This window comes from Jaculus jaculus, chromosome 1 (genome assembly GCF_020740685.1).
Source record: "Jaculus jaculus isolate mJacJac1 chromosome 1, mJacJac1.mat.Y.cur, whole genome shotgun sequence".
Classification (NCBI taxonomy): Eukaryota; Metazoa; Chordata; class Mammalia; order Rodentia; family Dipodidae; genus Jaculus; species Jaculus jaculus.
Genome location: NC_059102.1, coordinates 332,481,808 through 332,496,580, shown reverse-complemented (window position 1 = coordinate 332,496,580; position 14,773 = coordinate 332,481,808). Strand labels below are relative to the sequence as shown.

The 14,773-nt window shown below is 45.9% G+C and overlaps 1 protein-coding gene across 2 annotated transcripts in view; it reads left to right on the top strand.

Moving 5' to 3' along the window:
- The window catches only part of Kcnh1 (potassium voltage-gated channel subfamily H member 1), a 375,946-nt gene that overhangs the window by 40,117 nt on the left and 321,056 nt on the right, over nt 1–14,773 (top strand). For both annotated transcript variants that reach the window (XM_045141565.1, XM_045141564.1), the window contains exons 3-4: nt 640–746; nt 14,641–14,769. In XM_045141565.1, the coding sequence (XP_044997500.1) occupies nt 640–746; nt 14,641–14,769 (236 nt within the window). The remainder of the gene's footprint in view (nt 1–639; nt 747–14,640; nt 14,770–14,773) is intronic.

The window sequence follows — 14,773 nt, the reverse complement described above, 5'->3', positions numbered from 1 at the left end:
CTTTGCCTTAAACCCATCCAAGTCTACTTGCCTACAGAATAAGAGCTTGACGTGCCTCCTGTGGCTTGGACATCCTGTCATCTGGCTTCTCACTTCTTCGTGACTCTGATTACATGTCCCTGGGGTCTGCAGTACAGTCACACAGACCTGTTCACTTCCAGGTTCTGCCCTCACCCTCCTCTGCATCACCACTGTGCTCACATGTGCTTGGAATGGTTTCCTTCATGATTCTCACAGCTCATGATGGACTGGCGTGGTCCCTGCTCAGTCCGCTGTAGCATCATGATATCATTACAGCGTTGGGTCTGAATCTCTTTGCATGTCTCTCATAGACTCTTAGTTTTTAGTGAGCAGGGATGGATTCTTTTTGTGTGATCATTATTTGCATGTGTGTTGGGTATATATGCATGTTCATATGTGTGTGCATGCATATACATGTCTGTGTGTGGAGGTCAGAGGTCAACGCTGGGCACCTTTCTCAAGTGCTTCCCAACTTATTCTTTGAGTCAGAGTCTCTCACTGAACCCAGAGCTCACCAGTTTGACAGGATTTCCATAGCACGTGCTGAGTGTAGAACAGAACAGATGTTTAACATGTGCTTGTTGATTTGCTAACTTGAGCTTTTTGGTTGATTTTCAGTTTTATGTATGGGGAGCTGACTGATAAAGACACCATTGAAAAGGTGCGCCAAACCTTTGAGAACTATGAGATGAACTCCTTTGAAATTCTGATGTACAAGAAGAACAGTGAGTATCCAGACCATTCTGAATGGCACCATCATGTGTGTGCACCACATCTCATGTGTGAACACTTCTCTCTCACATGTCTGAACTGCACCCTGTGTCTGCACCACATCTCATTTGTGCACTGTCCACTCTCACATGTCTGAACTACACACTTGTGTGTCTGCACCACATCTCATGTGTGAACAATCCACTCTCACATGTCTGAACTGCACCCTCGTGTCTGCACCACGTCTCATGTGTGAACACTCCACTCTCACATGTCTGAACTGCACCCTCGTGTCTGCACCACGTCTTATGTGTGAACAATCCACTCTCACATGTATGGACTGCACCCTCATGTCTGCACCACGTCTCATGTGTGAACAATCCACTCTCACATGTCTGAACTGCACCCTCGTGTCTGCACCACGTCTCATGTGTGAACAATCCACTCTCACATGTCTGAACTGCACCCTCGTGTCTGCACCACGTCTCATGTGTGTACACTCCACTCTCACATGTCTGAACTGCACCCTCGTGTCTGCACCACGTCTCATGTGTGAACAATCCACTCTCACATGTCTGAACTACACACTTGTGTGTCTGCACCACGTCTCATGTGTGAACAATCCACTCTCACATGTCTGAACTGCACCCTCGTGTCTGCACCACGTCTCATGTGTGTACACTCCACTCTCACATGTCTGAACTGCACCCTCGTGTCTGCACCACGTCTCATGTGTGAACAATCCACTCTCACATGTCTGAACTGCACCCTCGTGTCTGCACCACGTCTCATGTGTGTACAATCCACTCTCACTATCTGAACTGCACCCTCATGTCTGCACCATGTCTCATGTGTGAACACTCACTCCACTCTCACATGTCCTAACTGCAACCTCATGTGTGTGCACCACATCTCATGTGTGAACACTATACTCTCACATGTCTGAACTGCACTCTCATGTGTGAACTGCACCCTCACATGTCTGGAATAGTAAATTCAGACCACTCTGAACACCACTTTCAGTGTTTGGAATAGGAAGATATTGCCTCCTCCTCTGTGACAGTCTTGCTTTTTCTCTCTCCCATCAGGTAATGTAGTTACCTGAAGCCATTGTGTATATTGGGAAAAATGCATGCTTGGCTAGTTATGCTGTTTTCATGTTCTTTGATGATGTTCTTGTCACTAGTCATTTAAAATATTTTCTGTTTTGCTGTCAAGGTTTCTGATTTTCCTATTGGGTGCTGGCTTAAGGAGCCTATAGACTTTGAGCTTGTTGAAAAAAAAACAACATAATTGTATGTGTGTTTGTGTTATGAGTGCATGGGCATGTGGAGGCCAAAGGACAAGCTAGGGTGCTATGCTCAGGAAGGTCATTCACCTTGGGACCAGGTCTCTCATTGGCCTGACACTCTCCAGTTAGGCTGGACTAGCTGACCAGTGATCCCCCAGGGGCCCTCCTGTCTCCGTGTTCCTGGTGTTGATGACAGGTGTGTACCACTGTGCACAGCCTTTCACATGGTTACTGCACATTGAGCACTCCCCAGACCAGCTTCGAGGGTCTGAAAGGCTCTGGCCTGCCTTGCCTGTCTTTGCATCTATCCACCTCAGCACCTCGTGCAGGAAGTCGTAACTCCCATGGGTGCCCGCGGAGTTTCTGAGTAGAATTTGGTTATGCGGGTCCTAAGAGGCAGTATAAACAACAATGCTTTGGGATTGTTTTGGCAGTGGTTCCTCCCACACAGTATGTTTGGGAGGGCTGCAGCCACTGGCGCGTGCTTCCCTTGTAGGAGGTCTTCTGTGAGTGGAGATGAGCTGCCTGATACGTGTGGAAGGGGAGCACAGCCGCAGCAGGGACACCTTGGTTCTTCTTTGTTGTTTTGTTCTTTGTTTTTGTTTTTTCAAGATAGGGTCTCACTCTAGCCTAGGCTGACTTGGAATTTACTCTGTATTCTCAGGGTGGCCTTGAACTCACCGTGATTCCCCTAGCTCTGCCTTCCGAGTGCGGGGATTAAAGGTGTGTGCCACCACGCCCGGCTCCTTGGTTCTGCTTCTGTTGGGAGTTGCTGGGGATTGAACCCAGGGATTTGTGCATGCTAGGCAAGCACTGCCAGCTGAGCTACATCCCCAGTGTCCAGTTATGTCTTAAAACCAGTCTTGTTTAGAAAGGCTCCTCTCGTTAAGTGTAGGGTTGACCGACAGACTTTTGGCCCAACAGGACACTTCTAGAGTGTCCGATGGTGTGGGAAGGTGCATGCTTATTTGTGGCGTTCAGCTGTCTATAGTGGGTTTTACTCTGTAAGGCAACGGGCACACTTGGCTTTTATCTGGAACAAGCTGGGCTCTTTCTATCTTTCTGGAAGGTTGGCGCAGGCAACTGAGAGGACTGTTTGCCTGGTGGCCGGTGGCGATGCCAACCTGAGAGGTGAGCTGAGGCCCTCGGCAATCCTAGAGGACTCCTCCCACAGCACTTCTACCAGAATTGCAGCGGGCCAGCAGGGGCTGTGTACAAAGCTAGCCCTGCACACAAAATGCGGAGCGCGAAATTGAGGAACTGACCCACAGCAAGCTGATTTCTCCTTAGAGACCTGCTCACTACACCTAACTCCACCAAATCTCACCCTCTCCTGAGGACTTTAGACACTTCCAATTACTTTTTAAAGATAATTATGGTTAATTTCATTTGATTTTCAAAACTTAACAATTAATAGTTTCTTAGACTTTGCTGGTTTGTCCAGTTCTTTAAATTAACCTTTCATGCATAGTTTCATGGCATTCATTGGCCATATGGAAATATTAGTTTAGTGATACAGGTCTTTTTGAATGTGTATATTAATTTTTTAAAATATTTACTTATTTGAGAGAGAAAGGGGAGAGAAAGAGGGGAGGGGAATGGGCATAACAAGGCCTCCTGCTGCTACAAATTAATTCTAGACAATGTGCTACTTTGTGTGTTTGTCTTTACGTGGGTACTGGGGAACAAAACCCAGGCTATCAGGCTTTGTAAGCAAGTACCTTTAACTGCTTAGCCATCTCTCCAACCCCAAGATACAGGTCTTCTAAAATTACAAAGTTATACTTAAAATATTTGCCATGTTTAACCATTTCAACTATGTAATTCAGTAGCATTAATTATACTCATATTACTGGAATTATTTGTTAAGTCTGAGAATTACGAAATTGCACTGTGTGGTGGTTTGAAGGTAACATGTGTTAGAATACTCAATCCCTAGCTGGTGACACTGTTTGGGAAGGTTGGGTAACCTTCAGGAGGCGGAGCCTTGCTGGGAGAAGTGTGTAACTGGGGGCAGGCCTTGAGGAGTCACAACGCAGCCCCAGTTGCTGTTCTTTCTCTCTACTCTGCCTCTTCCCTGCTGATGCATGACGCCAGCTGTCTGCTTCTGCCATGTTTCCTTGACATTATAGACTTCTTGAAACTGTAAGTGGAAAATAATCCCTTTCCTTCCTTGGGCTGCTTCTGGTTTGGCATTTTTGTTCTAATAATAACACATAAACCTGTGGGGGATATTTCACATTCAAACCAAGGAATTTATTATGTGGGTCCTGGGGAACTGAACCTAGGCTAGCAAGCTTTGCAAGCAAACCCCTTCAGCCACTGAGTCATCTCCCCAGCCCTAAGACTACCTAGACTTTTGCAGCTGGAAGGAATGCATTTTTGATTATGAGATGGCCATGAATCTATGGTACCAGGAATGGGATATCTCTCCTTGCAAATAAGTAAGTAAAAATAGTATTAATTAATTTATAAGCAGAGAGAAAGAGAAAGAGGGAGAAAGAGAGAGAGAAAATATGGACATACCAGGGCCTTTAGCTGCTGCAAATAAACTCCAGATGCGTGCACCACATGTGCACCTGGCTTTAGGTGAGGACTGGGGAATCAGACTCAGGTTGCTAGGCTTTTCAGTCAAGTGCCTTAACCACTGAGACATGTCTCCAGCCTCAGTAAAAGTACTTTTTTAAAAGTCTCGGGGGTAGAGCTGGAGAGATTAAGATGCTTGCCTGCAAAGCCAAAGGATCCATGACAACCAGATGTACAAGGTGGAACATGTATCTGGAGTTCATTTGCAGTGGCTAGAGACCCTGGCAGCACACCTCTTCTCTCTATCTGCGCCTTTCTATCTCAAATACCTAATTAAAAAATCTTTAAAAACAAAAAGTAACAAAACAACAACAACAAAAACCCTCTGGGGACTGAAGAGTTGGGTTAGCAGTTAAGTTACTTCCTTCCAAAGCCTGATGTCCCTGGGTTCAATTTTCCAGTATCCATTTAAAGCCAGATGTGCATGCATCTGGAGTTTGTTTGCAGCAGCAAAAGGCCCTTGTATGCCCATTCTCTCTCTTACTCTGTCTCTTTCTGTTTGAAAATAAATAAAAATATTTAAAAATTAAAGTCTTTACAGTTGGGGCTGTAGAAATAGCTAAGTGGTTAAAGGCACTTGCTTACAAAACCTGCCAGCCCAGGTTCAATTCCCTAGTACTCATGGAAAGCCAGATACACAAAGTGGTGCATACATCTGGAGTCTGTTTGCAGTGGCAAGAGGTCCTGGGGTGTTCATTCTATGTGTGTCCTTTTCTCTGCTTGAAAATAAGTAAATACTCTTTCACAGTCCCAAACACTGTTCAAAAACTCAGTCTCTTCTGAGACTCAAGGCAGTGTCTTAACTGTGAATCTTGAAAGTCAGAAACAAGTTATATCCGATATACAATTTTTTAGAATAAAATATGCAAGGCAAAGGAATGTAGCAAGAAAATATTGGAGCAAAGAAAAACCTAAGTCCAGCAGGCAAACTCCAGATCCTGTCGCTCCACAGTACAGCCTCTGGTGCTCATGGTGGGTTTGGCCGAGCTCCGAAGGGCTTGGGTAGCCCTGCCTTCCGGCTCTGCTGCCAGCAGCACAGAGCGCCTCTGCCTCAGGCTGGCTCCACTCTATGCACTCAGTGTTTCTTGGCAGATATCCTTCAGCCCTGGCATCTCCACCATTTTGGGGTATCAACTGTAACTTGGGCTTAACTTCCTCAGCTTTATGCGATTGCATGTCAGGACCTCCTTGCTGGGAGCTGAACTGACCCTGCCGCACACTGCGTGACCTCGGCGGCTTTCTGCAATCCCCATGCAAGCTCCCTGTAACTCTTACTCTCTGCATGCCTGCTAAGCCAGCACCGTGTGCACCGTGCTGCCAAGGCTACTGTCACTTTGGTGTAGTCCGTCCCCTTCCGTCACAGCTGTGACACCTGGGGGCCAAATCTGAGGAGGCACTTTCCTACTTTCCTAGGTGTGTGTTCTTAAGCAGGGAACCCTTCTCAGCTGAGGCTCTTTTTTTTCAAATGAATTTGTGTTCTCAGCTTGTTGGTTTACAGTTATAAACTCCCTTCTTTCCCTACCAAGTGGCACATTTTTCACCTTCCTATCCCATTTGTTGTTTTCTGCCTCTCTCTTTCTCTTTCTGTCTCTTGCTGTGGACCTGAATAAGAGCAGGAAGCAGCAGCCATGATACAGCCAGAATGCTATCCCACCTGTAGATTTCCTCCAAACAAGTTAGTCTATTTCTTTGGAATTCAGCTCACTCAAGGACATCTGCAGGGTGCAGCTACATTCTTTGTGCGAATATAGCACGAAGGGCCTCTCACCCTGTTCCTGATAGAGCTCTTGTTTCTCTCTGAAATATCACGAGCCAAGTTCACTGTGTGCATTTCTGGAGTGTCCACCAGAATGGTCCATTAAGCTCTGCTTATGCATTCTCGAGTCCATTGTTCCAAACGCTTCCACATTCCCTTTGCAAACCGGTTCCAAAGGCCTGTTAAATCACATGGTCATGTTTATCACAACAACAACTCCAATCCTTGATATGAGTGATACTTACTATGATAAAATACTTTACCAAAAAAACTCCTCAGAAACAATTTAGGGGAAGAAGGGTCATTTATTTTGGCTCACTGTTTGAGGGACACAGTCCATTGTGACTGGGAGGGCCTGGCAGGAGGAGCCTGGAGGCTGGTCATACTGTGTCCACAGCCAGAAAGCAAAGCTGGGCGCTGATGAGACTTTCTTAGTTATTGATCTATTTCGGATTTTTGAGTTAGGGTCTCTAGCCCAGGCTGATCTGGAACTCACTGTGTAATCTCAGGGTGGCCTTGAACTCACAGTGATCCTCCTACCTCTGACTCCCAAGTGCTGGGATTAAAAGCATATGCCACCATGCCAGGCTCTCTTTTTTATTCAAAATAATGCTGAGCTAAGTGTGGTGACCGTCACCTTACCCCAGTATTTGGGAGGCCGAGATAGGAGAGATCATGTGCTCTGCTGGGCCAGTACTCATGGGAGCAGTGGCTGGCCGGGGACACAGCGATTACCCTTTGTGTGATCAGCACTGACCATGTCCTCTGAGCCTTGGAGACAGACATGTAAGAGGTTGTCTGCCTGTTAGGAAAGCCCATTCATGGAGATAAACCCAATAGGTCAAATTATCACATTTTGCCTACTTTCTGAATGGTTTACCTTTAAAGAATCTGCTTATACATAATGGATTTTATCTTAAATATATATTGAAGCATACTTTTTCTCATTAAAACTTCTTGCTTTTTAAATATTTGAGAGACTTAAAAATCATACAGAAGTGACTAACACAATTACAGAAAAAAAGGGCTAGAGAGATGACATAGAGGTTAAGATGCTTGCCTGCAAAGCCTAAGGACCCATTTTTGACCCTCCAGATCCCACATAAGCCAGACACACAAGGTGATGTGAGCGCAAGGTCACACATAGATACAAGGTGGAACAAACATCTGGAGTTTGATTGTAGTGGCTGGAGGCCCTGATGTGCCAATTCTCTCTCATAAAAAAAAATACAGTAAAAAAAATCACACAGAAATGAGTTTTTGCCAGTATTCGTTATGTTTCAGAGTTACTTAGGAAGCTCTTCTCATTCCCCTGTAATAAAAGAACTCTTTCATTGTTTTCCTTTTATTTTTTATGAGACAGAGAGAGGGTGGGGGGAGGGAGGAATATAAAGAAAGAGAATGGGCATACCAGGGCCTTCAGCCACTGTAAATGCATTCCAGGTGCATGCACCACCTTGTGCATCTGGCTTACATGGGTTCAATTTATCAAGATCTAAGAAAAGCACACAAAACATAATGGAAATCCTTATTGCAATAGCATTATACTCATATATTAAATGAAAAGGTTTGACCTCACCACATTCAGTCTCTTTCTCTACAAATATGAGTATCTCTGTTTATGTAAGGTCTGTTTTATGCTCAATGGTTGTGTGGAGGTCTGTGCATTGGTTTTCCCAGCTTTCCCCTTGCTGTGTTAAGCCTGGTTCTCTCTTCTCAGAATAGGAAGAGCTTCTTGAAATAGTATGTTATATTTTCTTTCTTTCTTTCTTTCTTTTTTTTTTTTTTTTTTGAGGTAGGTTCTCACTCTAGCCCAGGCTAACTTGGAATTTACTCTATATTCTCAGGGTGGACTTGAACTCACAGCAATCCTCTTACCTCTGTTTCCCAAGTGCTGGGATTAAAGGCGTGTGCTGCCACACCCAGCTCTTTTCTTTCTTAAATATTTTATTTTTATTTACTTGAGAGGGAGATAGGCTCAGGGGAGGAGGAATGGATTCTCCAGGGCCTGCAACTTCTGTAAACAAACTCCAGACACATACGCCCCCTTGTGCATCTGGCTTATGTGAGTACTGGGAATGGGACCTGGGTCCTTTGGCTTTGCAGGCAAACACCTTAACTGCTAGGCAATCTCTCCAGTCTGAGATATATTTTCTTTTGAAGTCATTCAAACAGCCCTGGGCATGTCATTCTTACAGAGGAAGAGTTGAAAAGGAAAGAGGAACAGAACATGATAGTTTCAAACACTCCCGTGTCTATTGTGTGTATCTTTACTTTAAGAGATCTATTTTCTCAGCTTTACAAATGAGAGGAAACGAAGTGGAGAGAAACTAAACTAACCTGGAGAGGGCTCACAGCAAATGAGGGAAAGGGCTTAACCCCGTGTGCCCTTTGGTATACCACACTGTGCCCCCAGCCATACTGGCTCAGCCTCTGCACTTGTCACTTAAAAATGCTGACTCCACACCAGATGGTCTGTTCCTTGGATAGGTTGCCTCTCCCAAGTCCAGTTTCTGGACCTTTCAGTGTGGTCCAGCCCCACGCAGCCCTTCTCAAGAACTGCTCCTGTGGCTTGGTCTCTGGCCCACATTGGATTCCCAGAGACCTGGCTATACTGATACCTGAGGTATGGGTGGGAAGCCCAAGAAAGATGGACAGAGGCTTAGCATTCTCATACCATGAGTCTCGTATCTTATTAGCCAGAACCGAGGAATGCCAAGGCCAGGTTAGGTCACAGGATCATTGCTGATCTCCTGACTCGCTCTCCTGGGTGTGAGAGAGAATGGAGGCGGTGTCTAGCTGCAGCTTGTCTCCCTCCGAGCACCCTTGGCTGGAGTGGACCCTCTTCTGGTAGTCGCAGCTCTGCCCGGGGCAGTGATCAGATGCCTTCCTGGGTGCAGATATTAATCTTCCTTAGACACGGGGTTATTCACTGACTGTCCTTGTTGTTGAAACAGGTCACCTGTACTTGCTTTCCTCTGCTTCTCCACAGTGGAACTGGGGGAGGAAGCAGAGTTTGATCTCAGCATCCTGACGTTCTCAAATGTGAATATATGTGCTGGTTTCCTGCCTCCTGTTGTGAAGGAGTGGTCTGCTGCAGCTCTGGACTCCGTATCTTTAGGGCTTCCAGGGAGGTAGAAGTGGACTGGGTGGGTGGATGGATGGATGGATGGATGGATGGGTGGATGGATAGATGGATGGATGGATAGATGGATGGGTGGATGGATAGATGGATGGATAGATAGATGGGCTCCAGGCTCTACATGGTTCATGGTCACTTGAAGCAACTTTTCACTTATTGAAACTTTATTTTTTTTTTCGTTCGTTTGTTTTTGGAGATAGGGTCTCATTCTAGCCTAGGCTGGCCTGGAATTCACTATGTAGTCCCAAGGTGGCCTCAAACTCATGGCGATCCTCCTACCCCTGCCTCCCAAGTGCTGGGATTAAAGGCGTGCGCCACTATGTCCAGCTCGAGACTTTACTTTTATTAATTTATTTGTGTGCATGTATGTGTGTGCACGTGCACATGAGTGTGTGTAAGTGTGCATTCCTGAGTATCTTGTCCCTGTAAATAAATGTCACATGCAAGCACTTCTTTTTGCATCTGGCTTTATGTGCGTGGTAGGGAATTGAACATGGGCCAGCAGGCTTTATAAGCAACTGTCTTTAACCATTGAGCAATCTCCAACCTTCAAGACATTTTTTTTACATGTGTATGTATGTGTGGTGTGAATGTAATTTGGCATGATTGGCTTATCAGTGAACCGTGGGACTCCCTGCCTCTGCCACCCCAGCACTGGAATTACAGGCATGCATCACCATCGTGCCCGGCATCTTAATTTAAAAAAATTATTTATTTATTTGAAAAATGGAGAGAGAGAGAGAGGATGGGCACACCGGGGCCTCCAGCTGCTGAAAATGAATTCCAGATGCATGTGCCACCTTGTGCATCTGGCATAAGTGGGTTCAGTGGAATTGAACCTTGGTCCCTGGCTTTGCAGGCAAGAGCCTTAACCGCTAAGTCTGACATTTTATATGCATGCTACATATCTGAGCTTAGGGCCTCATGCTAATGTGGTAACCACTGAGCCATCTCCTCAGCCTCCATCTATTGAGGCTTCCAGCACGATTTCATCAGGTAAAGTACCTTGCTGTTAAGAGGAAAGAGATGGATCCACTGGTCCATACCATGCCCAAGGGTCTCTTGTTCTCCTCTGAACAGTCTCAGAAATGAAAAGTTGAGCATTTCCCACTTTCCTGGGTTATTTGGGTGCCATAGTTTATGACTTTAAAACTCTGAAAGCATTCCTAGACACCCACCATCAGGTTGCTGCCCAGCTCGGTGATGGCACTCCCTAGAGGGGAGTGACATGATGGCCTCACGTGACCCTGGGCACAGCACTGCGTCACACACTATCAGGATCAGGCTGCAGGTGGTAGGACAGAGAAAGCAGGTGAGGACTCTTGTCCTTGGAGTGTACAGTGATCTAATCATGGTGATTGTTTTCAGTTGTTAGGGTTTTGGGGACTATAAGAGGGCAGGCCTTTCCTTCCCTGTCCATAATCAACCAATTGAGTTACAAAAATCAAGCAATAGATTAAAATATCACTTGTATGTCTCATAAAACTGGACCCTGAATATGTAGCTTTCATTATTTTTTTTAAAAAAACATTTATTTATTTGAGAGAGAAACAGAAAAGGAGAAGGGAGGGAAAGAGACAGATAGTATACAGGCATGCCAAGGTTTTTTGCCATTGCAAATGACTCTACATGCATGTGCTACTTTGTGCATCTGGTTTTACATGGGTACTGGGGAATCAAGCCTGGGCTATCAGGCTTTGCAAGCCAGCGCCTAACCACTGACTAATTTCTCCAGCCCCTGAATACGTGGGAAAAGTGGTTCTGAAAGTCAACTTGCAGTCACAGTCTCACCCACTTGTCACAGGTAGCATGGGGGAGTCATAGGCCTCTCCTCCCACTAATCAACAACGTTGCCCTTTGAGTTCCCCACTAACAGCTATGGAATGGGAGCAGAGCAGAGCAGAGAAGAAACTGCACTTCACATGTCCAGTTCTTCCTGATAAGTTGCCAGCCCATGGATAAGGCCCTGAGTGTTCTCTTGAAAGATGTCCCTGCAAAGGAAACACCAGGTCAGAGAAAATGAGGTTCCTGCCTTCCACCAGTCCTGGTGAGAAGCTCAAAGTGCGCTGCTCAGCAGCACCTACATGAGTGCTTTTTTGGTCCAGGATATTTATTTATGTGTTTATTTACTTATTTGTATTTTGAACAGGAGGGAAATGAGCTGTGTGCTCAGTGAGGTGCATCTCCAGAGAGCATGATGGGCGATTGGTGGTGAGAAGCACGGAGCATAACCAGAAAGCTCTGTTGAAATGGGGTGTTCCAGATGGGCTTGAACTGTGGGGGAAAGGAAAACAATGCCTCTTAGTATGACTGTTTCAGTAGCTTTCAAGGCCTAAGATTTGGGGCTGGGAGATGGCTCAGTGGTTAAAGGCACTTGCTTGCAAAGCCTGAGGGCTTGGGTTTGACTCCCTGTACCCAGGAAAAGCCAGAGGCAAGCGTAGTACATGCATGACACCTGCAGTTTGCATGCAGTGGCAACGGGCCCTGGTGAACTCATTCCTACCTCTCTCTCAATCTCTCTCTCTCTCCTCTCTTCTTGCAAATAAGTAAGTAAATTAATAAATAAGCATCTTAAAGCACATCTGAGACGTGGGCTCCTGTCATCCAATCCAGGGGCTGGAATACACAAAGGAGACGGTGGCATCCAGCACAGGTCCCCGGGCCCCAGGCCCAGCTGCGGTTCTGCAGGCGGCCTGTAGGACTCCAGCCGTGCAGGAGTGAAGGGGGAACATCAGTGAACGTCGTGAGTGAGGCTGCTGCACGTAGGCCTCGTGAGTGAGGCTGCTCTTACCCGGCTTAACAACAGCTTGACACATTGGGAGTGTTTCTGGCTGTCATTTGAAGAAGAGCTGTGTCACATTTCTTGTGGAGGAGAGGAGGAGCTGTGCTACCAGCTGGAATGACTGACAGCTTGGCGGGTGTGGGTTCCCGCCGCAAAGCTTTCTTTCGGGGGTTTGAAGGCCTGGATTCTGGGGAGCACAGTGACAGAGACCTTCTACAAACAACAGATAGGGCAGTGGTCTTATATTTATGTATTTTGTTTTTGTTTTTGAAATGCTGTGTGTGATTCCTTTTGTCCAATGGATTTTTTTCTTTGAAAGCATGTTTTTTTTCTTTTTTTTTTCCTTAGCGTCAGGTTATCATCTGTTAGTTTTTCTCAGAAGCTAGCAGCTGAAAAAATACGCAAAATGGAATAGAAAGATTAAAATTAACTTGGATATATATTTAGATACTCAAGATTTAGGTAGGATGTATTCCCATTTGATCTGAGTTTTGCTTGTTTGTAAATGTTAGGGTCATTTTTATATACACATATGCGTAAATGGTATATCCAGATCAGTAAGCTAGTTAGTGCATTGTCAGCATAGATTGGCTGATTCTAACGTGATCTGGAGATGTCTGTCTGTCAGAGTTTGATGTGATTATGGCATCTGGAGTATGGTTTTTTTTTTTTTTTTTTTTTGGTTTTTCGAGTTAGGGTCTCACTCTGGCTCAGGCTGACCTGGAATTCACTATGTAGTCTCAGGGTGGCCTCGAACTCTCAGCGATCCTCCTACCTCTGCCTCCCGAGTGCTGGGATTAAAGGCGTGCTCCACCACGCCCGGCTTTGGAGTATGTTTTCTTTAATGCATGTGCACATGTATGCACGTGCACGTGGAAGCCAGAGGCTACCCTCCGGTGTCGCTCCTTAGGAACTCTGCTCACCTCATCTTGAGACAGGCTCTCTCAGTGGCTGGAGCTCGCTGATCAGGCTCCACTAGACGGCGGGTGAGCCCCAGGGACCCTCCCCGGCTCTGCTGTTCTGGCTCGCATCACCCACCCAGCATTGTTGCCTGTGTTGTGGAGGTTGAACTCAGGTTCCCCGTACAGCAAGCACTTTGCTGTGGGCTATCTGCCCTCCAGCCCTAGGGGCATCTTCTTCATCTCCCTCATAACAGAAATTCATTTATGTGAAAAGCTGAGCTCATTTCCCAGAACACAGGAAACTCTCTAATACATGGCGAAATAGTCTCTGGATATTAATTTGGCGGTGGTTATGAACTACTATGTAAGATATTATCTCGAGTATGAAAAATTCAGCAAGTGGATGTGAGGTTCCTACGATGCCAGATGCTGTTTGAGGAAACAGGTAGAAAGAATACCATGGCTTTGTGTCTCATGTAATTTTGCTTTGAGAGAGACTGGTGTTTCTTGCTGTGATGTCCTCTATGGACATATTTCCTAATTATTTTTGGAAGCCAGAGAAAGACTGTGCAAATGTTTGCAGAGTGGAGCCTTCTCTAAGAAGTCAGGCGGAGGAGCGTGACTCACCACTCTCTGGGGTGTGGGGTGGCTGAGGAAGAGCCTGGGAGGCAGGACTGTCAGAGAGACATTCACTGAGCTTCCAGGGGCACTAATGTCACCGCAGTTCAGCGTGGAGCCGTCCGTCTCTGGGAGCTTTGGGTGGGGGGAATCATGTGGTGGGCCTTTCCTGTTCAAGCGCATTATTGTTTGCTATTGTGTGGGACATCTTGGAGAGAGACTTAGGGTTTGGCCCACAGATGAGCAAGCTTCTGAACTAAGTTGATGACTTCACATGCTGGACTTGACACTGGGGACAGAGTTTAGAGTTTGTTGGTCTGTTGGTGACTGTTGGCAATGTCTACCTTGACCTACACTCTTTACTGTCGACTCTGTCTCTAAGGTAAATCTTTAGGTGCCTAAGCTCTTCCATGAGATCCGGTAAGTTTTGCAGCCTTTCTCCTGTTTTACAAAGGTTCAGAGAGCTCTGTTATAAAATTCTTTGAACAGAAGAAAAATCCCAATGCAGTAGTCACTGAAAGTTTTCATTTCAGCAAGAAAAGAGAATAATGGTGTGATATGTAAGTGCTTGAAGGACTAAGACCACTTAAAAATGAATCAGCCGGGCATGGTGGCACATGCCTTTAATCCCAGCACTCGGGAGGCAGAGGTAGGAGTTCAAAGTTACCCTGAGACTATGTGGCACATTTCCAGCTTGGGCTGGAGTGAGACCCTACCTCACAAAACAACAGCAAAATTAGTATTTGTACCTATTCATTCCCAAGCCTTTGCTTCCACAGCCCCTTCCATGAAAATGCAAATGACTGACCAACCTTCTGATCTTCCTTCCAGGGACACCTGTGTGGTTCTTTGTGAAGATCGCCCCTATTCGGAACGAGCAGGATAAAGTGGTTTTATTTCTCTGCACTTTCAGTGACATAACTGCGTTCAAGCAGCCAATTGAGGATGACTCGTGCAAAGGTCT